At 49.6% G+C, this 26,474-nt stretch overlaps 1 protein-coding gene across 1 annotated transcript in view; it reads left to right on the forward strand.

Moving 5' to 3' along the window:
- Positions 1-390: 390 nt before the first annotated feature.
- TMEM181 (transmembrane protein 181) overlaps positions 391-26,474 on the forward strand; it is a 99,250-nt gene continuing 73,166 nt past the window's right edge. The window contains 2 exon segments of the mRNA XM_030809912.1: positions 391-536; positions 539-917. Of these exon segments, the coding sequence (XP_030665772.1) occupies positions 497-536; positions 539-917 (419 nt within the window). The 5' untranslated portion in view covers positions 391-496.

The following is a 26,474-nucleotide window of genomic DNA, read 5'->3' on the forward strand; positions in this document are numbered from 1 at the left end:
GGAGATCACATCACGCTTTGGAGAAGCCATTTCGTAGAAGACAAAACTCTGTAGTTTGCACACTAGCGTTGAGCTTGTAGAGGGTGAGAAACGCCTCTGCCTAGACTTTTTTTGGTGGTTTTAGTACATGTGGGAAGAGGCACCTCACTTGGCACACTTCATTTAAAAACAATATTTATTATGACTATAACCCTAATGGGCTTAGTTTTAAATGTTTCTGCATTAGGCCAAGTGGAGCCCAAGAAGCCAGAAGTCGCCCGCGGGAGCTGTCCGCGGTGCTGAACGCGGTAGCCGGCTTCAGCCTTTGACCTCCCCAGCAGGAAAGGGCCCTCGGTCCGCCCCCAAGCACCATTTTCCTTCGTGCTCCCACCTCCAGGGTCTTCCCTTCCCAGCGCTGCCACTGGCGAGGGCGGCACTGAGATTTTTGTCCTGGGCGGCAGACGACCTTGTGTTGCACTTCCTCCCCCGCCTTTTGCCTCTCCCGGGGCGGAGGCGGATGGGCGCGGCTCCCTCCCCTACTCAAACCCCTTCGCGGGGCGGGGGCCGGGCCCCTCAGCCCCCACCCGCCCCGTGTCCGGCTCCTCGGGTGCCCGCGGCGGCGCCCTGAGCGCACCGGGTCCGCTTCCTGCGCGCCCCCTCCCCACCTCCCCCGCACCTGCTCCTCCTCCTCCTCGGTCCCGCCCAGCGCGCCGGCAGCCCGATCCCCAGTGCTGGGAGGAGAGAGGGGGCGCAGGCGGCGACACAAAGGGCGGAGCGGCGGGGCCGGGGCCCGGGAGGCTGCGCGGCATGGACGCCGAGTACCCTGCCTTTGAGCCCCCGCTCTGCAGCGAGCTCAAGCACCTGTGCCGGCGGCTGCGGGAGGCGTACCGCGAGCTCAAGGAGGACCTCACGCCCTTCAAGGATGACCGCTACTACAGGTGGGCGCGGCGCGGCGCGGCGCGGGCAGCGGCGGGGCGGCCGGAGGCTTCCGGGCCGCAGTCCCCTCCGGGACCCCGGCGGCGCCCCGGCCTTGGCCTGGTCCCGCCGACGGCCGCCTCTGCCCGCCGGGCGCGGAGCCTACGGATGGGGACGGGGTAGGGGCGGGGATCTGGGAGGGACCCGGAAGGGGACGGGGAGCAGGGGTACTGGCAGCGGCGCGCAGGATTCAGGGGTACTGAATCCTGGATTCAGGGCAGCCCGGCGGCCCCGGGCGAAGGGCCGATTTCCGTTCAGCTGAAACCCGAGCCGAGGCTCCCGCCTCCCCGGAAGAGAGCTGCGGGTTGTGGCTCCTCCCCGCGCCCCGCGTCGTTCTCCCCCCCGCGCCCGCCTCGCCGCCCCCGCTCGGGCCTCACGCAGCGGAGTCTGGGGAGGCGACCGCGCGCGCTCTGGCGTCGGGAGGAGGGTCTTGGCCGCAGCTCCGAGCGCCCCAGGCCGCTAGGCTTTGCAGGACGCCTCCGAGGCTGGGGCGCCGCCAAGGGCTGGGGGCGGACGGGCGCGGCGGGGAAGACGCCGCGGGGCGCCATGCGGGGACACGGCGCCTGGGAGCGGCTGTGTGGAACTTGTTTGCGTTCATCTCTGTCTCCCTCTTAAGCGGCCTAGGGGAGAGAGGTGGGGACTGCAGACCCTGGCACCCGCCCCCTTCCTGTCTGCGCTCTGCAGTTCGGAGGGGAAGGAAAGTCTGTTCACCGCCAATGGCCGATTTACCCAAAGGCTTGGCGGTGTCGGGACAAGACCCTATCGCGAGTCGGTAGAAAGCTCCCTCACCCCACACCTCAGCCTTCCTCATCTGTTAAATGGGAAGCCTGAACCAGAAGGTCTCAAACTCAGAAAGCTGAGGTTTAATCATGATTTACTCACACTGTGCTAAGGATGGCGAGGGTGTCGCACTGCTATGGGGAACGGGTGGTCGTCATTTTTCTAAGACCCATCGTGTGCTAATAATCATAGGTACATGCTCAGGAAAAGGTGTGTCACACTTATCCTCACATCTGTTAGAAAACCTAATGCCTTCCCAAGGGCTAATCAACGCAGCGGGACCATGGTCATGGTTACTGAGTGAAAAAGCCCATTTTAAACAAATGTAAAAAATCATGTGATGTAGCTTTTGGGCGAGCCTGGAAATCTGTCTAATGCAGCCTCCTAGAAGACCTGAGGGTATGGGAAAAGAACCCACAGTTTCATATCATACTTGTTAAATAACATTATTTCCAATCTCCTTTTCTACTAGTCCCTCGTCCCCCGCCTCCTACTCTGTTTTTTTTTTTTTTTTTTTTTTTCCTATTTATTTATTCATTGAGACAGGGTCTTCCCTTGTCGCCCAGGCTGGAGTGCAGTGGTGCAATCTTGGCTCACTGCATCCTCCACCTCCCTGGCTCAACCAAGCAATCCTTCTACCTCAGCCTCCTGAGTAGCTGGGACCACAGGCTTATGCCCCATCACCTAATTTTTGTATTTTTTGTAGAGATAGAATCTCCCTGTATTGCCCAGGCTGGTCTCAAACTCCTAGGCTCAAGTGATGCTCCCACCTTGGCCTCCCAAAGTACTGAGATTACAGGCGTGAGCCGCCATGCCTGGCCTTTTTTTTTTTTTTTTTTTCCTGTATTTTCTTTTCCTGGTAATATTTCTTTGGCAACGCAGCTAGTGAAAGTGGAATGATCGCAGTGCAAATAGCCGAGAAGAGAACACACCCCAGTGGTTAATCTCCATCTTTATTCATTGACCAATGTATTCACCTGGTAGTTACTGAGCATCTTTTATGTTCCTGCTGTTGTTCTAGGCGTTGTGAATACAGCGGTGAGCAAGACAGGGTCTCTGCTGTCCTGGGGCTTACAGATAATAAACCAAGTGACATGAGAGAGTGACAGGGTGCTGCCACACAGAAGGTAGTCAGATGAGGCTCATCTTCAAGGTGACATTTGTCTGAGAACTGAAAAATGAGGAGCTAACCAGCCAAGGAGGCAGGGAGGAAAGTCCCAGAAGAGGAAGGAGGATTGCAACGTCCCTGAGGCCATCAAGACATGAAATGTTCAAGGCACAGATGGAAGACCAGCGAGCCTGGGGCACTGTAGTCAGAGAGAGGCAGGGCCAGGCCCTGAAGAGCCTTGAAGGTCAGACTAAGGAATGTGTGTTTCACTGGGACTGCAGTGTGAAGCCACTAGAGGATTTTACACGGGACGAGTGACATCAGCAATTTGGCTGCCTGTACTACAGCAAGCATTTGAACCTTTGCTCCAGGAGCCACTTCCTTAGTTGAGTTGGAGCTTGAAGACAGATTCACAGCGGCTGGAAGTGATCAGTGATGGATTCTGCCCGCCCCCCGCCCCACCGCCATGAGCACAAGTTGACTGCAGAGTACTTTACAATATCTTGTATAGACAGGGCAGTTAGGCTGAATCACAAAGTCTGTTTTATAGTGAGAAGATGTTTTAGATCACTGAACTATCTTCAGTAGCTCCATTGAATTTTTATATCAATAGATTGTCGCTGTACAAAACTAGGTGAAATACTCGGGTTTCTAAGTTGGGAAGCTGCTAGTTACAGCTCCGCATCTGTCTAGCTGGAAGGTGAAATTGCTATTATGATTTTGGCTCCTTCTCTTCTCACCATCTTCATTTCCTTATTAGTGATTTATGAGTAAAACCCACCAGCTCTTTTCCCTGGAGGACCAGGGACTCACCTCACGTGGTTGGCAGTTTTCTCATAATAGGGCAAAGCAAAGAACACAGCTGCTAAAGCTCCGTTTACAAAACATGATTTGGCCCCTCTGTTCACCAGCATGGCTGTTTGCATATTTGCTACATAATTTGGCATCAGTGAAGAGCTGCAGCTATGTGATCAAAGGATACATGGCCATTTCCACAAAATGAGAGATGACAGTTGTACTGCCTGTCAGGAGAGGGAAAGTGGTAAAACAGTAGGCCAGGGATCTGAAATCCTGGTTCTAGCCCCCGTTCTATCCTTTGCTAAACTTCCCGGCCTTGGGGGGAGTTAATGCATTTCACTGGACAATCCGTTTCCACATCAGGATAAAGAAACCCTCTTCACACGGATTTTCATAAGACTCAAACACTTTATGAAGAGAGCACTAAAGATGTTTTCAGATACACATAACAGAAAAACCACAGCGAACCAGTCTAAACAATAAGGAAATGAATTGGGTTGCTGATCCAGCAGCTTAATGATGTAATCAAGTTCTTTTCTTCTTAACTTGATAGCAATTGGCTGCTGATAATCGTTTGGGCTGTTGCTTCTCATTCACATTCATGGGGGAGAAACTGGCTGGCTTTCTATGGCTGTCTCTAAAAGAAAAAGAATAACTTGAAGTCTACAGAAAACTCCTTGAATCTGCGTATCTACACCCCACCAAAATGGTAACAAGGACATGGAATGTTCACGCACTGCAGATGGGAGGGTAAATTGCTATAATCATGGAAAACCACTGGCAAGCAGCTACTAAAGTTGAACATACACATTTCCTTAGGCCCAGCATTTGCTGTCGGGTATATGCCCTGCAGAAATGCATACATGGGGCCATCAGAAGACATGTACTAAAAAGTGTTCATAACAGCACAAGTTGTAATACTCCTAAACTGGAAAGTAGCCAGATACTAAAAAACAGTAGAATGGACAAAGGCAGCCGGGCGCGGTGGCTCGTGCCTGTAATCCCAGCACTTTGGGAGGCCAAGGCAGGCAGATCACTTGAGCCCAGGAGTTGGAGACCAGCCTGAGCAACGTAGTGAAAGCCCATCTCTACACAGAAATAAAAATCTTAGCCGGGCGTGGTGGTGCATGCCTGTGATCCCAGTTACTTGGGAGGCTGAGGCACAAGAATCGATTGAACCCTGGAGGAATTGGTAAGATCAGGATTCTCAGTGCTGGCTGCACATCAGAATCATCTGAAGGAGCTGTTTCTTATTTTTTTTTTGAGAGAGAGTCTCACCCCTGTCGCCAAGGCTGGAGTGCAGTGGTGTGGGACCTCCTCAACTCCTCCCCTGCAGCCTCCCAGGTAGCTGGTACTACAGGCATGCACCAACACACCCAACTAATTTTTTTGTTCATTTGAATTTTTTCGTAGAGACGAGGTCTCACTATGTTGCCCAGGCTGGTTTTGAACTTCTGAGCTCAAGGATGTGAGGGAGCTTTTAAAAACAAAGATGCCCAGGTCCCACCCTTGAGGATTCTAATGTAATTGACCTGGGCTGGATCTCTGCCAGGATGGAGAGCCATGAGGGGTGAGTGAAATATCCTAGAGCAGGCCGGGCGTGGTGGCTCATGCCTGTAATCCCAGCACTTTGGGAGGCTGATGGGGGCAGATCACTTGAGGTCAGGAGTTCGAGACCAGCCTGGCCAACATGGCGAAACCCCGTCTCTACTAAAAAATACAAAAATTAGCTGGGCGTGATGGCAGGCGCCTGTAATCCCAGTTACTCAGGAGGCTGAGGCAGGAGAATCGCTTGAACCAGGGAGGCAGAGGTTGCAGTGAGCTGAGATTGTGCCATTGCACTCCAGCCTGGGCCACAAGAGCGAGACTCCATCTCAAAAAAACAAAAAAACAAAAAACAAAAACCAAAAGAATTATCTTAGAGCAGCAGGTGGAGACACCCTGGGGCACCCATCTCCTCCTCTGATGGATTTTCCAATGGGTGGCAGTATTGGCAGCCAGGTGCCATGTCTCCCTCCCCACACAAAGCTCAGTGACTGCTGTCAGCTCACCTTGGCTCATGCTCCGTTTCCACGCCTCCAGGCTGGCCAACCTTCCTTTCTGCTTTGACACCTTTGATCAGGTTACATTCAGGTTTAAAGGTCTGGGAGCCACGTTTTTTATTTAAGGCCAATGTTATTTCCTGACGCATCTGTACTGATTTTGATGTAAGCATATCAGAGGGCCTCGTCTTTTCTCCTTGTTTTCAAGTTATTGGGTACACCTCAGTGTAACTATTGACTGACAACTCTCTCTGTCTTTTGTTTCTTTTTTTGGTGGGAGGAAACAGTGTCCCTGATGAGACTGGGATTTTATATCTTTTTTTTTTTTTTTTTTTTTTGAGATGGAGTCTTGCTCTGTTACCTAAGGCTGGAGTGCAGTGGCCTGATTTCAGCTCACTGCAACCTCCACCTCCCAGGTTCAAGTGATTCTCCTGCTCAGCCTCCCAAGTAGCTGAGATTACAGGCATGCGCCGCTATGCCTGGCTAATTTTTGTTTTTTTTAGTAGAGATGGGGCTTCATCATGATGCCCAGGCTGGTCTCGAACTCCTGACCTCAATGATCCACCTACCTTGGCCTCCCAAATTGCAGGGATTACAAGTGTGAGCCACCGCACCTGGCCTAGATATTCTTTTAATCACACAGCCAGAGGCTAACATATTCTGAATCTCACATATAGTATTGGGCATATTTATGTCTATAATGGACATCTCTTGAATTCTATTTTGTCAGATACTAAAGTTGTTACTCTCTTATTGAGTCCTTACTGTGTACTGAGTACTGGACCAAGTGTTTACGTGCATCATCTTATATAATCTTCCCAACAACCCTCAGAGGAAAATGAAGTCTAGCAAGACCAAGTAACTTGTTCGAGGTTGCATTTTAGAACCAGAATTCAAACCCAAGTCTGCATTGTATGCACTTACCAGAGCTCTTCCTGATGGTTACCTAGGCTTAATTATTTCTTTGTGTACCTTGGGGTAAGCGGAGCTATTGCCCATACAGCAGAGTGTGGGTTTCTTTTTGTTGTTTGTTTTTGAGGCAGAGTCTTGCTCTGTTGCCCAGGCTAGAGTGCAGTGATGTGACCTCGGCTCACTACAACCTGCACCTCCCGGGTTCAAGCAATTCTTGTGCCTCAGCCTCCTGAGTAGCTGGGACTACAGGCGTGGACCACCACAACTGGCTAAGTTTTGTATTTTTAGTAGAGAAGGGGTTTCACCATGTTGGCCAGGCTGGTCTGGAACTGCTGACCTCGGGATCCGCCTGCCTCAGCCTCCAGAGTGGTTTTTTTGTTTTTTGTTTTTTTTTTTTTTTGAGACAGAGTTTTGCTCAGTCACCCAGTCTGGAGTGCAGTGGTGCGATCTCAGCTCACTGCAACGTCCACCTCCCAGGTTCAAACGATTCTCCTGCTTCAGCCTCCCGAGTAGCTGGGACTACAGGTGTGTGCCACCATGCCTTACTAATTTTTTGTATTTTTAGTAGAGACGAGGTTTTACCGTGTTAGCCAGGATAGTTTCGATCTCCTGACCTCGTGGTCTGCTTGCCTCAGCCTCCCAAAGTGCTGGGATTACAGGCGTGAGTCACCTCAGCTGGCCTCAGAGTATGTTTATTTAAGCCACATCTCGCTCTGAATTGAGAGGAAAAAATAAAGATACTAATTTCCTGGATAGCAGAGCAGGTATAAGCATCCCATCTGTTCTTCCTGGTCATCATCCGGCTGCAAGGATGACTCGGTTCTGGCAACTGAAAGACCATCCTTTGCCAGAGGAGAACAGGCCCCAAGTCTGGTGGAACACCTGAAGCTTGAAGTGGACCTCGTTCCCCAGATATGGAAGCTGGGACTCGGGGGCCACCTTCTGGGGCCACCTTCTAGGGCCGTGGTAAGAAAACACCACAGCCTGCAGGGCTCAAGCAACAGGGATGTATCGTCTCCTGGCTCTGAGGCCAGAAGTCCGAAATCCAGGTGTTGGCAGAGTTGGCTCCTCCTGAGGGACATTCTGTCCCAGGCCTTTTCTCCGGCTTCTGGTAGCTTCAGGCTTGGCTTGCAGATGTCTGTCATCTCCCTGTGTCTTCACATCGTCTTCCTTCTATGCGTGTTTGTGTCCAAATCTCCCCTTTTTATAAGGACATCAGTCACACTGGATTTAGGGCCTGCCTTAATGACCTCATTTTAGCTTGCTTATCACCAAATAAGGCCACGTTCACAGGCACTGGGTGTTAGGACTTCAGCATCTTTTGGGGGACACAAGCCACACCATAACAGGCTTTCCTTGAAAAGAACTGCTCATGTGTTGATACAGGGCTGTGGATTTTGGTTCCTCTCTGCTAATATTTTCTAAACATAGCAGCTGAATGCTTGATGAACAAGAATCAGGAGGACTGGGCAGGTCCTGGCTTGGATCGGCCGCTGTGCTTATTGGAAATCGGGTCTACACATCTTATAGGATGATCTCGGATCCCTCCTGCCTCTAAAACGGAGATAGCAGACTGATAGTGCAGCTGTGTCTGGATCAGCGTGGCTCCGTCTCCCCGGCAGAGGTGTCTGAAACCTTCGCTGTGTCACCTGAGTTGCCTGAGGTTTCTCAGGTGCAAATTGGAGAGAGAGTGTGTGTGTGTGTGTGTGTGTGTGTGTGTGTGTGTGTGTGTTGGGGTGAGGGGGAGTATGAAATGAAGGCAGAGGAAACAGGCTCTGGCCTAGCTCAGGAGCTGTTGGGTCAGAGATATGGTGCTCAGTGCATCCTGGCTTGAAAGTCTAGTGCTCCAGGAAACCCCTCCGTCCCAGAAAAATCAGGATGGTTGGTCAACCTAAAGGTGGATCAGGATACAAGGAGCCACTCCAGGTTAAGCCAGGCTGGGTGAGGCAGAGTTGGAGACTCAGACAGATGAGCCGTCTGCTGGGGAAGTGTGTGCGCGCTGGGGTATCACGGTCAGGTAGCGGGCAGAAGGCGGCTGAAAGCTAGCTGAACAGTGCAGAAAGGGACGGGGTGCTCATTTCCCCAATTTCTTCAGCCTCAATGGCATGCCCTTCCATGAGCCTCGGGGCACACCCCTGAGCTCTTGCGCTCTGGGGTCTTGGTCTTCCCGCCTTCCTTCCAGCCAGCTGGTTCTCTTGCTCTTCTTGGCTCAGTCCTCGTCACCCCCTCCCCTGCTCAGTAGACAGCTCCCTGTAAGGCCTGCCCACGGCCTCAGGGCTGTGCTTCTCAAAGGAGAACTCCCTCCTGCTCTTTTTATAACAGCAACTATATTGTAGTCCCTCTTTTCCTATCCCGAAATGAAATTCCTTGAAAACGTCATACATGCTTCCATAACTTAAAAAAATTAAATTACCCTAAATGTCATCTAAACAAGCAATGAAAGAAAAGCAATTGATAAGAAATAGCATGCATTACAACGTGAAAATGCCCTGGCAAGACTACCCTAAAAGGAAAACGCCCCAGGGGTGACGGTTTAGGAAGCTGGCACCTTAGAGCCACACAGGGAGAGGATGCTGCCCACCGCTCAGGGGCCAGGCAGCTCTTCAGGCCCCGTTCCCCTGCGGCTTGCTCAGCCGTGGGCTGCAGGGCACTGCTGTGCCTACTCCGAACGTTTCTGCACCAGCGTTCCCGCTACACCCCCCGTTCTTCCTTACCCCATGTTTATTGGAGTTGTGAGGTTTAGGCCATACTTAGGAAATCAGGACAAAGCCCCATTGTTCTGCATGTTCAAGGCCATAGCAGAGGATTTATTTGTGACCCTGGGACCCACAACTGCATAGAACCATCACGTGCCTGGGACTGGCCTCCCCTGGCCTTGTCCTGACTTGGAGAGTCGTGGCAAATGACGGGTCTCGATGGAGCAGCGCTTGTTTTGCTACGTAGGAAGCAGCTTGAGCGAAGGGCTGATCGCCTGCCTCTGGGAGCAGAGCTCTGAAGGCGTGAGGCAGGCTCATCATGAGCAACGCCGCCTGCTTTTCCAGCTGCTAGGGGATGCAGGGGCACATGGCGGGTGGGCGTTGTCCTGCCTTCTCTGCCTCCTGGGGAATGAAGGAACCGAACAGAACTTGGAAACGTGCTATAAGGGGGCACGGCTGCGCTCTTTCCATTCTTTTTTAGTGTTTTTTGGTGGTGGTTGTCTTGTGTTTTAGAGACGGGGTCTTACTGCGTTGCCCAGGTTGGAGTGCAGAAGCTCCTCATCGTGCAGTCATGGTGCACTACAGCCTCGAACTTCTGGGCTCAAGTGATTCTGATTCTCCCACCTCACCCTCCTGAATAACTGGGGCTCTGGCTTCCCGTGCTTTTTAATACACCCACATGGCTAGGAAAGTGCCCTCTGCGCTGTGTTTGTTCATAGTGGAGTACATCCAGCAAAGTAATCTTGGTTGTTTACTGTTGACGTTCAGCCTTCAAGTCTTGTCAGGACTTAAAGACAGAGTTTTGCTCCTAAGTGAAGATAATGACCAGTTTCCCTGGCTTATCTATATGGCATGACCGGGGCAGTGTTTCTGATGTATAAACCCATGCTCTTCGGTGAACAGAGCCCCCAGTTTAGGATTCAGGCCGACAGAGATTACTTCCTATTCCATCTGGAAAGGTCGAGCATGCTCCTGCCTTGTGGTGACAAGCTGGGAGCTCCAGAACCCGCGTTCTTCCAGTGGAGACTGTCCTCAGCTTCTGCAAGCGGAAATGCAAAACCAAATACCCTCCCCTCAGGCTGCAATAGGAATGAGAACATATTAGAACTTTGCTGTAGTTCTCATCATTGGCAGCTATGTCAGGGACAGCTAGAGGCATTGACAGTCACTTTATAAAGATATGGCACTACAGCATTTAAGACCATTGGTTGCAAGTATTAGTTTCAGCCAAAAAGGGTAAACGTTACGAGAATACAGGGATCATTCACAGACCAAAGGGCAAAAATGCAACTGAACCTCAGGAAGGAGTTGGAGCTGAAACTGAGCCCCAGGAAGGAGCTGATGTGGCATGGATTCCATGGGTTCATCTTCTAGATCTCTCTTGCTAATGCCCTGAACTGTGGGTTATCAAATTTACTGTACATTAGAATCCCTTAGGGAGCTTTAAAAATACTGATGCCAGCCAGGCACGATGGCTCACACCTGTAATCCCAGCACTTTGGGAGGCCCAGGTGGGCGGATCACAAGGTCAGGAGTTCGAGACCAGCCTGGCCAATATGGTGAAACCCTGTCTGTACTAAATATACAAAAATTAGCAGGGTGTGGTGGTGGGCGCCTGTAGTCCCAGCTACTTGTGAGGCTGAGGCAGGAGAATCATTTGAACCTGGGAGGCGAAGCTTGCAGTGAGCCGAGATTGCGCCACTGCACTCCAGCCTGGGCGACAGAGCGAGACTCCATCTCAAAAACAAAAACAAACAAACAAACAAATAAAAAATACTGATGCCAGCTGGGCGCAGTGGCTCACGCCTGTAATCCCAGCACTTTGGGAGGCTGAGGTGGGCAGATTGCTTGAGCCCAGGGGTTCCATACCAGCCTGGACAACATGGCGACGCTTCATCTCTACAAAAAATACAGTCATTAGCTGGCCGTGGTGGCATGTGCCTGTAGTCCCAGCTACTTAGGAAGCTGAGGTGGGAGGATTATCTGAGCCTGGGAACTCGAGGCTGCAGTGAACCATGATTATGCCACTGCACTTCAGCCTGGGCAACAGAGTGAGACCCTGTCTCTAAATAAATAAATACAAAAATACTGATGCCTAAGCCCTGCTTCAGATCTGACTCAGTTGGTTTGGGGTTCAGCCTGAGCACTGGGTTTTTTTTAAAGCTCCCCAAGTGATTCTAACTTCTGCAGATACGGAGACCCATTGTCTTAAACTAGTTTGCTTCTCTGTCTTTTCGTCTCATCTGTCCTGGGGCCGCCAATCTCTGATCAATACAAATACTCTCATGCTTATGCCACCCATTCAGCAGGAGGAAAGTGCCACCAGGCAGGTGCTCCTGGAAGTCACCCCCTCAGCTGGGGCCTCAACGAAGCCCTGAAATCCTGCTAGCTTTTCCCAGGCTGCTCATTTCTCCAGACTTTGTAACAACGATTCCAAACCTTCTCCACCTCTTTGCACTGGATCTAGTTGACAGGCCCCCCAGGCCCCCTTGGTCCTGCCCAAATCCACCTGCCCTCTCCCACCCTGCCCCCGGGCCACTGGTCCCTGGCCTTGCCTCCCGACCTGACCTCCTGGTGCAGGCCCCAGAGGTTGCGGTGAGTCGATATCACGCCATTGCACTCCAGCCTGGGCAACAAGAGTGAAACTCCGCCTCAAAAAAAAAAAGTCCTGACAAATAGGTTGGTGAAAGCCACGAAGAGAAGCAGTTCCCAGCCTCTGCCCCTTCCACCCCACAGACCAAAGAGCTGCTTTGGTGCTGAGTGACATGGGGGCTCCTTCGCCCCACACTGACTGAACTGGCAGCCATGGGCCTGGCTCCCCAGGGCTCCTTGAGGGCCAGGTAATGTCACCTGGATGTGTAGGTCAGACTTTGGCCAAGGGTGACAGTGACTGGACAGAGCTAACAGATTGTTTCCGAACACAGTAGTTTGGAAATAAACCAACCGTGTTTGTCCTGAAGCTCTGGCCCACGTGCACCCTCTGAAATGTACTCTCCGACCTCCTGTCTGACTCCATCCTCTCTCCTTCTTTCCCTGGGATCGTACCACTCCCAATAAAATTGACATGGAAACTGTTGCTCTAGGTTCTGTGTTTGAGGGAACCCAGCTGCTAAGACATTCTTTAAATGTTGAGATAATCTTGCCCGGTAACTCAGAGAAAAACATGGGCCAGAAGGAGGGTGGCCAACGATCCTGGTTTGCCTGGGACTGAGGGCGTCTTTGGGACAGGGACTTCCAGTGCTCATACTTGAAAGTCTCAGGCAAACCAGAATCAGCCGGTTGCTCTGGCCAGGTGGCAGGAGCGCTCTCAGCTGCCACCTCCAGTCCTGCGCTCACTGGCCTCCAACTCCCTTCCCTTGTTCCGAGGGACGGTGTCCTCGTTCTCCAAACAATGAGGAAATGGGTGTCTTATTGTGAGGCAGCCAGCAAGCCCAGGGCAGTCATTTGTTCAACACACAGGGGCTCGATGTCTTTCTACCAGGCTGGGTGCCAGGTCCTGAAAAGAGGAGGACGAATAAAGGCTTGCACGGTGAGATTGCAGGAGACGATGATGGAGAGGCGCTGCTCAAACATTGAAAATAAATTAAAATACATGTTTCAGTTTGATAGCTTGGGACTGATACTTAAAAACCAACCAAGGCAGAGAAGGTGAAGAGTGTTGGGAGGCTGGAGCCTCCTTCCTGGTTAGCACCTGGGGCTTGTGAGCGATGGCCTTGCTGTGCCAGAGAGGCAGGGAGGGGCCTGCTCTACTCACCAGGCTTTGTTATTGTAAATTCCAGAAACAGCAGGGGCCACACAAAATAGGGCATTTGCTTTAATGGTGGCAAAGGGGACAAAATGAGGGAATATGTGTACGCTTCTTTCTATTTTTTTTTTTTTTCTGAGACAGGGCCTCTCTCTCTTGCCCAGGCTGGAGCGCAGTGGTGCAATCACGGCTCACTGCAACCTCCGCCTCCTGGGTTCAAGCAATTCTTCTGCCTCAGCCTCCCGAGTAGCCGAGTAGCTGGGACTACAGGTGCGCCACCATGCCCGGCTAATTTTTGTATTTTTAGTAGAGACGGGGTTTCACCATATTGGCCAGGCTGGTCTCGAACTCCTGACCTCGTGATCCACCCGCCTTGGCCTCCCAAAGTACTGGGATTACAGGTGTGAGCCACCGTGCCCAGCCTACACTTCTTAACATATAGTAGTAGACTTTCAAGTGATTCTGAATGTTCTGTGCATAATTATCTCACCTTTGGAAATGAAGAAAGGAGAGAATGCAAACATGGTTGTTTACAGACTTCAAGACTATGGTGGTGTCAGCCTAAATAACAGAGAGCGGCTCTCAAAAATAATACTTATTTGGGAGCAAAGCATTGCAAGGGGAATACGCATTCCACAGTAAGCTCTGTGTGTAGTCAGGGTGGTAAAGGAAGGCAAAGGTTTTAAAAGGAAAAATGAAGAGGATTACATAATTGCTTTGACATAATTATTTTTGGCTACAAGGATCAATAACAAGGGTGATACCAATTTGAGGTTGCACCGGCAGTGTCTGGGCAGGTGTTGTTGCAGGAGTATTTTTTGTGTGTAAGGTGGTGACGGCCTTTATGCAACATTGTGGTTTTTTAGAGTCTTTTGTGATAGTTTTTGTTACCAGGCATTTATGCATAAGTGCATAAGACTCTTCTTCATGGCCTTTTAATACGAGTGACTCCATTTTGATTCTGATAATTTTCCCATTCCCTCTTTTGATCAAGATCTTTCTCCAAAAGCGTCACTGATCAGTCATCCTGTAGTTAGGTTTTGATGTCCCTCCGTGCCTGGATGGGCCTGTCTCGGGTTGCTGGTCTGGTCCCATGTTGGAGGGCGTGAATTGTAGCCAGGAGTCAGTGTCAAAACCCTTTCAGCCACATTTGAGCAACAATTGAGCTTTGAAGGGACTGACTGTGAGGCTAAGAGACAGGGCTTCACCATGTTGGTCAGGATGGTCTCGAACTCCTGACCTCAGGTGATCTGCCCCCCCCTTGGCCTCCCAAAGTGCTGGGATCACAGGCATGAGCCACCACGCCCGGCAGTGACTTGTTTCTTAAAATGTATCTAATTTCAGCCAGGCGCAGTGGCTCATGCCTGTAATCCCAGCACTTTGGGAGGCCGTGGCTGGCGGATCATAAGGTCGAGAGATCAAGACCATCCTGACCAACATAGTGAAGCCCTGTCTCTACTGAAAATAGAAAAATTAGCTGGGCGTGGTGTCGCATACGTGTAGTCTCAGCTACTCGGGAGGCTGAGGCAAGAGAATTGCTTGAACGTGGGAGGCGGAGGTTGCAGTGAGCTGAGATGGCGCCACTGCACTCTAGCCTCGTGATAGAGTGAGACTCCGTCTCAAAAAAAAGAAAAAATGTATATAGTTTCATCTTATAGGTCTTAGGAACAGAGTAGTCCCTCCCCAATTTTAGTAATTTCATGGAACAAAGTTGGATTGGAGAAATCTAGAAGAATTCAGGACCTAGCCTAGTCTACAGGCAAATAACTAGAACTTGAAGCTAATGCACAGAGCTACCATTTGTAGTTTTTATAGTGTATTATATAGCACTCCAGCCTGGGCGAGAGTGAGACACTGTCTCAGGAAAAAAAAAAAAAAAGAATCAATAATGTTTTAAATAAAAATCATACAAACATTATCTTTATCAATTACTTTTTTTTTTTTTTTTTTTAGACAGAGTTTCTGTCTGTTGCCAAGCTGGAGTGCAGTGGTGCAATCTCGGCTCACTGCAAATTCCAACTCCTGGTACAAGCAATTCTCCTGCTTCAGCCTCCCGAGTAGCTGGGACTACAGGCATGTTACCACCACGTCCAGCTAATTTTTTTGTGTTTTTAGTAGAGACGGGGTTTCAACATGTTGGCCAGGAGGGTCTCAATCTCCTGACCTCGTGATCCGCCCACCTCGGCCTCCCAAAGTACTGGGATTACAGGCTGGAGAACCTTTATGTCTAGCTCAAGGATTGTAAATACACCAATCGGCACTCTGTATCTAGCTCAAGGTTTGCAGACACACCAATCAGCACCCTGTGTCTAGCTCAGGGTTTGTGAGTGCACCAATCAACACTCTGTATCTAGCTCAAGGTTTGTAAACACACCAATCAGCACCCTGTGTCTAGCTCAGGGTTTGTGAGTGCACCAATCGACACTCTGTATCTAGCTGCTCTGGTGGGGCCTTGGAGAACCTTTGTGTCGATACTCTGTATCTAACTGACCTGATGGGGACCTGGAGAACCTTTATGTCTAGCTCAGGGATGGCAAACTCACCAGTCAGTGCCCTGTCAAAACAGACCACTCGGCTCTACCAATCAGCAGGACGTGGGTGGGGCCAGATAAGAGAATAAGAGCAGGCTGCCCGAGCCAGCAGCGGCAACCCGCTGGGGTCCCCTTCCACACTGTGGAAGCTTTGTTCTTTCGCTCTTTGCAATAAATCTTGCTACTGCTCACTCTTTGGGTCCACACTGCTTTTATGAGCTGTAACACTCACCGCGAAGGTCTGCAGCTTCACTCCTGAAGCCAGTGAGACCACGAACCCGCCAGAAGGAAGAAACTCCGAACACATCCGAACATCAGAAGGAACAAACTCCAGACACGCCGCCTTTAGAACTGTAACACTCACTGCGAGGGTCCGCGGCTTCATTCTTGAAGTCAGTGAGACCAAGAACCCACCAATTCCGGACACAATACCATAAAACTTTAAGATTTTAAATTACATAAAAAGCTTATTTATAAACATGTATACCATTTACATTTACAAAATTTATTTTTAACAATTATACCTAGATTACTTATTAAAACTGAGATATTAGACAAAGCTAGTCATCAGTTATTTCTCTGTTAACCATTTTTATAGCCTGTGCATATCAGGTGTTCACCTAAGAACCTTAAATATATGGTTATTTTGTCAATAACTCAGAAGATACAGCTATTTTTATTAAACCAACAATATTAAATTAGTCTTACTTATCAAAGAATTGTACAAAAAATCATTTTATTTTAGGCTGGGTTTATAGTTTTATAATCTTTGTGTTAAACCCTAATACCTTAAAACATCTAATGAAGGCCAGTATAAAACTGTCTGCCACGAAACCCATACAACAGTATATTAATATGTTGACAATTGTGCAGACATTTTTATTTTTATCAACAATTTAAAAAATAGTTTATTTATTAAAGACATTCTTAAGTCACATGAACTAAAACTCATTTGGGTTAATACAGAGAACAAGTCGGCACTTAATGTCATTAGTAGATTCTTGGAAACTGTGACTGGGTGAAACAATGTCCAGCAGGTCCTCAAATAATGTCACTTTGTTCAATGCTGTTTCATTATTTTTATTTATTTTTTTGAGACGGAGTTTTGCTCTGTTGCCCAGGCTGGAGTGTAATGGCACCATCTCAGCTCACCAGAACCCCCACTTCCCAGGTTAAAGTGATTCTCCTTCGTCATCCTCCCGAGTAGCTGGGATTACAGGTGCCAGCCACCACGCCTGGCTAATTTTTTTGTTTTATTTTATTTTTTTGAGACGGAGTTTTGCTTTTGTTGCCCAGGCTGGAGTGCAATGGCCCGGTCTTGGCTCACTGCAGCCTCCACCTCCCAGGTTCAAGCGATTCTCCTGCCTTAGCCTCCCGAGCCGCTGGGATTACAGGCGCTTGCCACCATGCCCGGCTAATTTTTGTACTTTTAGTAGAGACAAGGTTTCACCATGTCGGTCAGGCTGATCTCGAACTCTTGACCTCGGGCAGTCCACTCACCTTGGCCTCCCAAAGTGCTGGGATTACAGGCGTGAGCCACCGCACCCAGCCACTTTTGTGTTTTTAGTACAGATGGGATTTCACCATGTTGGCAAGGCTGGTCTCGAACTCCTGACCTCAGGTGATCCACCTGCCTCAGCCTCCCAAAGTGCTAGGATTACAGGCGTGAGCCACTGCCCGATGCTGTTTCATTATAACATTGATGAGGAAAAAAGTTGGTTTCATTATACATTGTTTTGCTCAAAGTCACAGTTTCCAACAACTTATTCACAACATTAAGTCAGGACTTACTATATTTTATATGAAAACTCATTTATCTAAGCCAATCTGAATAGAATTTAAGGGTCCATGCTAGATCTTACCATAAAGACACAACATAAAACATAATACACGTACGTGTAAATGCACCGAAACATATATCCACATACAGAAATATAGCTTTCATTTTAGAATTTTAGTCGTGAGACAGTAGAAGATATAAACTCGAGGGTTTATAAAACACAGCTAGATCCAAATTGTATTATTGACAAAATTGAAACCTGTTCACATGTCTGAACTTTATTTGCCCTAATAGGTAGTCTAATGAAGATGGTGGACCAAGATTTTGGAGAAAGCAGTTTGGTTTTTAAAAATCTCTTTTACTCCCACTCTTTTGCTTTTTTCAGTTTTAAATGAGTTTAGGGTTACATTTTCAATGTTTACATTTTAGCTAGGACTGGCTGAATTGTGTAAGGAAAGCAAACTCTCCAAAGAGCCTTGAACTAGTAACAAATATATCTTTTGTTTGCCCATCTGGTTTGCTTGGTTAATGTGAACAGGAAGAATTTTAGCAGGGTTTCCTGTGTGTGTTTGGCTTTTTCTTTTTGGCCCCCTGTGTGGCAGAAAAAGCAACTTTTATGCCGGACAGAGACACTTTATATTATTGCTCTGAGCTCAAGATTTTGACTTGTTTGATCTGTGAGCCTTTTATAAAGATTTATCTAATTTTTTCCTTAGACTATCCTTCAACTAACTTCCATTACCCTAAACAATTATTAGTCAGGCAAAACTAAATTTACCTTAAAAGAGATGATCCTTAGGTCTAGGTTGTTGGTTTTGGTTTAAAAAATCTTGGCTGGAATGCCATAAGCAGTTTTATCTCAACTCCAGTAGAAAAGTCAGCAGATTTAAAGGAAGCAGAAAAAATAGAGATAGAGAATTTAGAAGACTCTACATGCTACCTGTATAGTTGCAGAGGTGTTTTTAGAGAATTCAGATAATGATCATTTGATTTCTGAATGTTTCTTGATGTAATTTATTAGTTTAAAAATGCGTGAAAAGCAGCCATAATATACAGCTAGCTGGAGTCCCAGAAGACTTGAGAGAATCTCATTGACTTGACTTGAGAATCCCATCCTGCTTTTTATTAATCTCTCAGGAGCAAAGGAAATCCTATAAATTCTGTCAGCAAATGTCAGGAGTTTGGACAATGTTTAGCTGGTGGCTTTTAACTAGCCATCATGTGCCCACCATTTAGAATGTTTGTTTTTCTCTTGGAAGATTTTCAGAAACAAGCAAGGGAAAAAAGACGAATCATTTATAGACACATAACTAAACCAAAATCAGTGTAGTCACAAGCTTTAACTCAGCATGCAGATCAAACAAAATATTAAATTAGACATGCAGAAAGAAGCCAAAGTAAATTAACCAGAAAAGACACGTCTCAGAGACAGAATGTCAATTCTGTAGAAACCAGAGTACTCAAACCAGCATGTCTTTCTACCAAAAAGGACTTTTCAGAAAAAACAAAAAAGTCTTTTATCATCCCAGTAGGGATGTAAGGCAGCCTTTATTAAGGCAGCCTTATAACCAAAACGAATCCAGAATAATATCAAAAAGCTGCTACCAAAAAGAGGGAGCGTGGGCCTGAGAGAAGAGTCTCCATGGCCAAAAAGGCAAGCTGTGCCAGCAGAGTTCAGAGGGCTCAAGTGAGTACCGCACACCCGTTCTAAGAATCATCACTTCCTTCCTGTAGTCATCCTTTTCCTGATTCCACTTCTGACACATTTGCGTCAACCTAAATAACAAACAAAGAGGCTCTCTAAAAGAAATGATATTTATCCAGGAACAGGGCATTGCAATGGGAATATATGTGCCATTGCGAACTACGTGCTTTTTCAGGGAGGTATAGAAGGATGGTTTTTAAAGGAACAATGGGGAGAATTACATAATTGTTTTGAGTTAATTATGCTTGGCTACAAGGATCACTCACAAGGGGGATGTTGGACAGGCAGTTACTGGGCAGATGTCCTCGCAAAAGTGTAAGATTGCGATGGTCTTTGTGCAAGGTGATGGTTTTTATAGTCTTTTGTTATAGTTTTTGTTATCAAGCATTTATGCACGAGAATCCTCTTCATGGCTTTCTCTGGCTCTGTCAGGATTGTTTTTGTTTTTGGTATTTTTTTTGAGATGGAGTCTCGCTCTGTTGCCCAGGCTGGAGTGCAGTGACGCCATCTTGGCTCACTGTAACCTCCGCCTCCTGGGTTCAAGTGATTCTCTTGCCTCAGCCTCATGACTAGCTGAGATTACAGGCACCTGCCACCACACTCAGGTAATTTTTGTATTTTGTTGAGGCCACGCTGGTCTCAAACTTCTGAGCTCAAGTGATCCGCTCTCTTCAGCCTTCCAAAGTGCTGGGATTATAGGCATGAGCCACTGCACCTGGCCTGTTTTTTGTTTTTAATACAAGTGACTCCATTTTAATTCTGACAACTTTCACAGTAGCTTATCTCCAAAGGCGGTGCACCTCCTAGGATCCCAGCACTTTGGGAGGCTGAGGCAGGCAGATTGCTTGAGCCCAGGAGTTCAAGACCAGCCTGGACAACATAGTGAAACCTTGTCTCTACAAAAAATACAAAATTAGCTGGTTGTGGTAGTGCACACCTGTAGTCCCAGCTACATGGGAGACTGAGGCTGGAGGATCTTTTGAGTGGGAGGCAGAGGCTGCAGTGAGCCAAGATTGCGCCACTGCATTCTAGCCTGGGTGATAGAGCGAGACTCTGTCTCAAAAACAAACAGGTCATGTGAGAAATGGCTGATAGATCAGACCAGGCTTCTTAGAGCCCAGAATAGTTTGGGTCCTTTTCCCCTTTTCATAACATGGTCATAGCGCCTTTCATTTCCTTTTCTATCACAGCTGTAATTAAGTAATTATTTATTTATTTAAGACAGAGTCTTGCTCTGTCGCTCAGGCTGGAGTGCAGTGGCGTGATCTTGGCCTACTGGAATCTCCATCTCCTGGGTTTAAGCAATTCTCCTGCTTCAGCCTCCCAAGTACCTGGGATTACAGGCACCTGCCACCACGCCCGCTAATTTTTGTATTTTTAGTAGAGAAGGGTTTCGCCATGTTGGCCGAGATGGTCTTGAACTCCTGAGCTCAGGTGATCCCCGCCTCAGCCTCTCAAAGTGCTGGGATTATAGGCGTGAACCACCATGCCCGGCCAATTAAGTAATTATTTAGGTTATTGTTTGTTCTTGACCAGAAAAGGACAGAGACCTCATCTGTCTATGTCATGTTGTGTTTCCAGAGCTGAGAGTTGTTCCTGGCACACACAGAGTGCTCCATTAATGTTTGAAGAACAAATAAATGAGAAAACGAGTATGACGGGAGAAGAGGAGCTGAGGGCCATGTGGTTGTTTACATCCTTGAACGAGTGTTGGGAGAGGGCTCTTGCTGACCTGGGTGATGCTGGACAGCAAATCCAGGGAGATCTGACAGGATGGAATTGCCAGGAGGTAGTTTGGAGCCAAATGCACACAGTGAGGGGTCCCTGGGGTGGCGAGTTTCCTCGCTTCCTCGCTGGGGATGCCTCAGGAGAGACCAGGCAGCTGGCACAGAGCAGGGATTTCCACGTCACCTCATGCTGCTCTGGGCTGGAGGTAGATACTGGCTGCCTCTAGGCAAATGTGGCCAGCAAATGTGCTTTGTTTAGTCCCTCCCAGGGTTTAAGATATTTTTTCGAATTAGTTTCCAACATTTTAGAATCAGAAGTGTCGAAAGACAAAATGACAGCAAATTTAAAGATCCTAAGTAGCTTTTCTTCATGATTCTAGAATCGGGCAGCCCTCAGAACCAACAGGTTCAAAGGACTCTGGGGCTGCAACGTGGTTAACAACACTTATGGACAGAAAGTGGAACTGAGGCTCAGAGACAGCTTGATTGGTTACAGCTTTGTGTTCTAGCTTATTTGAATCAGCTAACCACCTGCCAATGACAGACGCTCAGTGGCTGTGATTGGCTGAGACTCAGCTGTTTGTTACAAAAGCATCCTCAATTAGGGTGTCTTCTCTTTTATGTTAACTATGCCAGGCTGCAGCTCCTTACGTAAGGACTCAAGTAGGGAGGCATCCTCAGGCCTAAACATTTAACAGAAGGTGTCACATGAAAACGCATGTTTGGGCTGGTTGCGGTGGCTCACCTCTGTAATTTAACAGGCCCCGGGGTTGGGCACCCCTGCTCTAGGTCGTAGAACTCCCTCCGACTCACCCCTTCGCCCCACGTCCCTGTTAACAGTCTGTCCCTGCAGGTACCGAGTTTCTGTTCTCTGGTCTTCTTGTTATGAAGAACCCTTTCCCTCTGCTTATGTATGAAAAAAACTTAATAATCTTGTTATTCCTCGAAGAGTTGCGGTTTAGGATTCAGAGCACTAATGAAATTTTGTGTTACTATTCCTTGGTGTCGCGGCTTAGGCTGTGCTTTGCTTGGTATCTCTGCCTTCCCCGCCCCCCTTCCTATATCCACCTCACCCTCCAGATTCAGCCCAAACTCTGCATTCTCCCCCCTACCTTCTTCACTCCCCCAACGCGAGTTAGGCACCCTTCCTCACTGTAGCACCCTGAGCTAAGGGTACCTAAATTACTCTTGGTAATTTTCTTTGCCTGTAATTTCACTGAGGGCAGGAACTGTTATTTATGTCCACACTTTTCTGCCAATAGTAAGCCTGTTTACGGTTTAGTGAACGAATAGGATACATTGCAAAGGAAGCTTGGAAGTCCTTTATTTAACTCATGCAGACCGACTTGAAACCCACAGCACACGGGAGCACGGGACATTTTGAGTAATGCTCCAAAGAGAATCTCAGAAATAGCCAAACCTTGGTTCTCATCCATTCTTGATTACAGAAATGCAGAACACTGAGCCAAGATGCGAAATCAGGAAAGTGCTTTTGGTTCACTGGTCTAGCTGCAGTCTAGAAGCGGCTTGCGGGAGAAGCTACCAGAAAGACCCCGGAAGGTCTCCTGTCATCATTCGGGGTGGCAGAAGTTTGTCCTGGCTTTTAACCTTATTTGGGGTCACAAGACCCTTTGGGAATGAATACACAGCTATAGCTCCTCTCCCTAGAAAAATGCAGACACCCATAGCGTTTTCCAGACAACTGCAGGGCATTCATGGACTCCCGAGGCCCATCCTTACGCCCCGACACTCGGGAAGTAGGAGTGAATGAATGCGCTGTTTCCCTGCCCTAGGGACAAGAGGTAAATTAAGTCATTCATTCACTCATTCCTTCTGTCTTGAGCCCCATCTCAGGGCTAGCCTGGGTACTCCCGGCCGTGGGGCTCCGCCCTCGCAAGGGGCCACGAAGCGGGGCCACCCCCTTCGCCGCGCGCCCACCCCCTACTTCGCCGCGCGCCCGCTCCCCCCGCGCCGCTCCCCCTTCCGCCGTGAGAGTCGCTTCCGCGCACGTGATCTCGGCGTCGCGCTCTGATGAGTTTTCCGCGGCCGGCCGCTTCGGGGCCGCTGTCGCTCCGGCTCCGGCTCCGGCTCCGGCTGCGGCTGCGGCTGCCGCTGCCGAGGCTGCTGCGCGGCGCCTGGCGGGCTCGGGACGCGCGGGACGGGGCCGAGGGCTCTGGGCGCCGAGATGGAGCCGTGAGTCCCCGGCCGAGCGGGCGGGCGGGCTGGCTGGGTCTTCGGACACTCCGGTCGAAAAGTTGGGGCTCCCTGGCTCCCGGCGCCGAGCCGCAGGGTCCCTGGCGCCCACGCGGAACTGGGGGCAGGGAAAAGGGCGCTGAGGGGGGGCTTCGCGGGCGGTTCAGATGGAGGTGTCTGCGCGGGGCGAGAGTGGACCGGGGCCGGGGCTCCCTCCTGCCCGCCCGCCCGGCCGGCGGCGGTTAGAGACCGGGATGCGGTCGGGGTTCCGGGACGGGGCTGCGAGCCAGAGCGCGCACCGGGGGGCCGAGAGAACCGGGGGCGCTGCGGCCCTTCCCCGGCAGAGGGTGGCCGCCCGCTGCGGAGCCCCGCCGCCTCCCGAGAAGCTTCTCCTGCCGGAAAGGCCCCGCCCCGTCGTCCTCTCAGCATCGAGAGCGCCCCGCGCTGCCCTACGGTCTCGCCCAGCGCCGGGTGCGAGGCCCTCAGAGGCGATTGGTGACGTGGGCACTGGGGAGCCTGCCGCAACAGCCCCTTTGGACCCGGGGTGTCCAGTTTTATGAGTTTTATACGTTTTACCATCTGCTGACTTTAGACTTTTTTTTTTTTTCTTTACCTCTTTGAAGTCCAGGGTTTTTTAATGAGGAAAAACCTGTCTGGGGCCCTCGTGGACGCCATCCCTAAAGCTTGCTTTTGACTCAGCAGTCGCCTGGGTGTCCCCGTGGGCGCATCTGGAAAAGAAGGAGACGGAGTTAACCAGAGGGTTAGCGCCGCGTGGAGTTGCAGAAAGTCCGGGAGAAGGAGTGGCCCAGCTGTGCAGCCGCGCCTGGCACAGGAGGCTTCCAGGGCCGGCTCCCCTGCCCTGAAGGCAGCCTCCGAGGGGCCTGGGCGCGCTTCTTGGCTTATATTCGGTTTTTGAGGCAGAAGGGTTTTGTTTTGGATCTCTGCTGATTTCTCTGGCTGTGGACGTGGTCAGAGAAGTAACACCCAGGCCTGTTGCTTCAGTGCAAGTGCCTGTGACAGAGACATCTGTTTTTCCTTCGGCTTCCTTAGAAGTTTCTGACTTTGGTATGTTGCTTTAGCACCTCTTGGGAAACTGGAATGGCATCAAATATCAGATCTATGTGGATGTTTTAAAGATTTTAAAAGCCAAATGGAGGTAGGTTAGCAGTATTGCCTCTGCACAACTCCAGAGGGCAGCATTCTTGTGCGGCCTGTGTGAATAATACTGCTTGGAACGGTGTCTTGTGGAACTGTGGCCTTGTAGCAGAGTGACAGCTGCGTGTTATAGGAGTTCTCTCACGCGCCGCCCCTTGGAGCTGCATAGGTGGGCTGGGTGTGCTTTTTCAGTAGGAGAGAGGCCGGGGGCGTGAGGTGGTGAGGGCCTTGGCCGGGACAGGGATCTGGGTCTTCTGCCAGGGTCCTGGGTACTGTTAAAGGACAGGGAGCTAGACAGAAGAAAGCAGTGGACTAAGGAAAGGTAGCGAGGAGGACAGGTAAAACACAGCTTGAATTTTGTGCGAGTTTGAGGCCTCCCCCTGTAGCAGTAAGCGCTTTGTGCCTCAGGCTCTGTGGAGCACTAAGAGGGTTAGGGAAGAGGGAGGGGGATGAGGGTATGTGGAAATCAGCCCACCACCATTGGCCAGCATTCCAGGCACCTACCTAGAAACTGAGAAAAGTTTGGTAGCAGATAAAATCCTCCTAAAAAACAAGCCTGAAAATCCGAAGTGCCTCCTGGACTTAGGTGATTGAGTGCTCTCTGTCCTTGGCTGGTGTGCCTGAGAGCCCAGAGGTGAGAAAGGTGAGAAGGAAGAGAAGCCCAGGGAAAGAATGGGAGAGAACAGAGCCGCTTGGAGGAGCAGGGGCAGCTCCACCACTCTGCTTTCGGTGTGTAGGGGACCGTCCCCCTGTAGACCCTGGCCCTGTGACCTCTCACTCATTCGGCCCAGCCTGCTTTTTAAAAAGGTAGAAGAGTGCCATCAAAACCCATCAGCAAAAAAGATTAGCAGTTCTTACCTTGAACTCTCCTGCAATTTCCATTCCTTCTCTGATGATGCTAGGGACGCCAGAGATGCTAGGAGTCTGAGGACGGTGTGGGGCGTGTCTCATTTGCTAACCTGACCTCTTGTTTCAGCTACAGGGCTGCGCGGAGTTGAGACTTTCTCATGCTCACATGTTGCTTTGGTCTTACTTTAGCATTTCTCTGCAAATTTAAATAAGGCTATTTTTTTGTGTATGTGTCTTGCTTGGCATGTGAAGCAATTTTTTAGCGTGTATTTTATGTGTCTCTTTCATTCTGGGGGCATTTCAGTGTAGAAGTGTATTAATTAGAGCCGCCTTTGGTTAGTAGCAAAGCATGGCACAGACAAATTAAGTACCCTGGAGCCCTGCGGTGGTTTCAGGGTCCTGGGCCTCCTGAGTCTCCCAGCGCTTTTGAGGGCACACCAGGCTTGGGTCAGTATCCTATTCCTGCAACCATTTAATTATTTAGGACTTTGTCTCATAGAATGGTTTTTTGTTCTGACCAAAATAATCTCTAGAAATAGTAAAAGATAACTGAGTGTTCACCATGTAGCAGGTGCCGTTGTAAGCACCTTACATCGATTGTTTCATGGAATCCTCACAGTCACCTTTCGCGAGGAAGTTTCTCTTTTCCCCATTTTGCAAATGAGGAAACTGAGGTATGAAGAAGACAAGTGAGTTTCTCAAGGCCTTAGAGCTGAGCCCAAACCCTGGGCCGCCTGGCTCTAGAGCCCACACTCCTGACTGCTGTACTCTGCTCCTCTCAATAACAGCTGACAGGTAATGGTTACTTGGCAAGAGTTTTCATGTCACAACGGATTTAATTGCCACAGCATTGCTAGGCGGTGGGTTCCCTAGTTTCCTGAGTTTTCAGGAACAGGATGTTTTGTTTGTATTTTGAGACAGGGTCTTGCTCTGTCACCCAGGCTGGAGAGCAGTGGTGCAGTCTTGGCTCACTGCAACCTCTGCCTCCCGGGTTCAAGCGATTCTCCTGCCTCAGCCTCCTGAGTAGCTGGGATTACAGGCAAGCACCACCATGCCCGGCTAATTTTTGTGTTTTTAGTAGAGACGGGGTTTCACCATGTTGGCCAGGCTGGTCTCAAACTCCTGACCTCAGGTGATCTACCTGCCTCAGCATCCCAAAGTGCTGGGATTATAGGCGTGAGCCACCGCGCTTGGCCAGAAACTGGGGTTCTTGAGAGATAGAGTGACTGCCCCGTGTTACCCTGCAGTGTATGAGTCCAGGCAGCTGGCCCCCAGCCCAGGTTCCTAACCACCAGGCCACACTGCCTGGAGCCTCCTGCTAGGGCCAGTGCTGCTTGTGCTGAGGGGGGGCTCACTGGCCAGCGTTTGACCTACTTCCTTGTTCCCTGTGGCCTGGGCAGGATATTTGCTGAACTGACCAACACGCTCCTGCGTGTGAGTCACTGGGCTTGCAGTCTGGAAAGGATACACACGAATGGGTAGCTTAGAACGTTGTTTAT

This window comes from Nomascus leucogenys, chromosome 3, assembly GCF_006542625.1.
Source record: "Nomascus leucogenys isolate Asia chromosome 3, Asia_NLE_v1, whole genome shotgun sequence".
NCBI classification, from domain to species: domain Eukaryota; kingdom Metazoa; phylum Chordata; class Mammalia; order Primates; family Hylobatidae; genus Nomascus; species Nomascus leucogenys.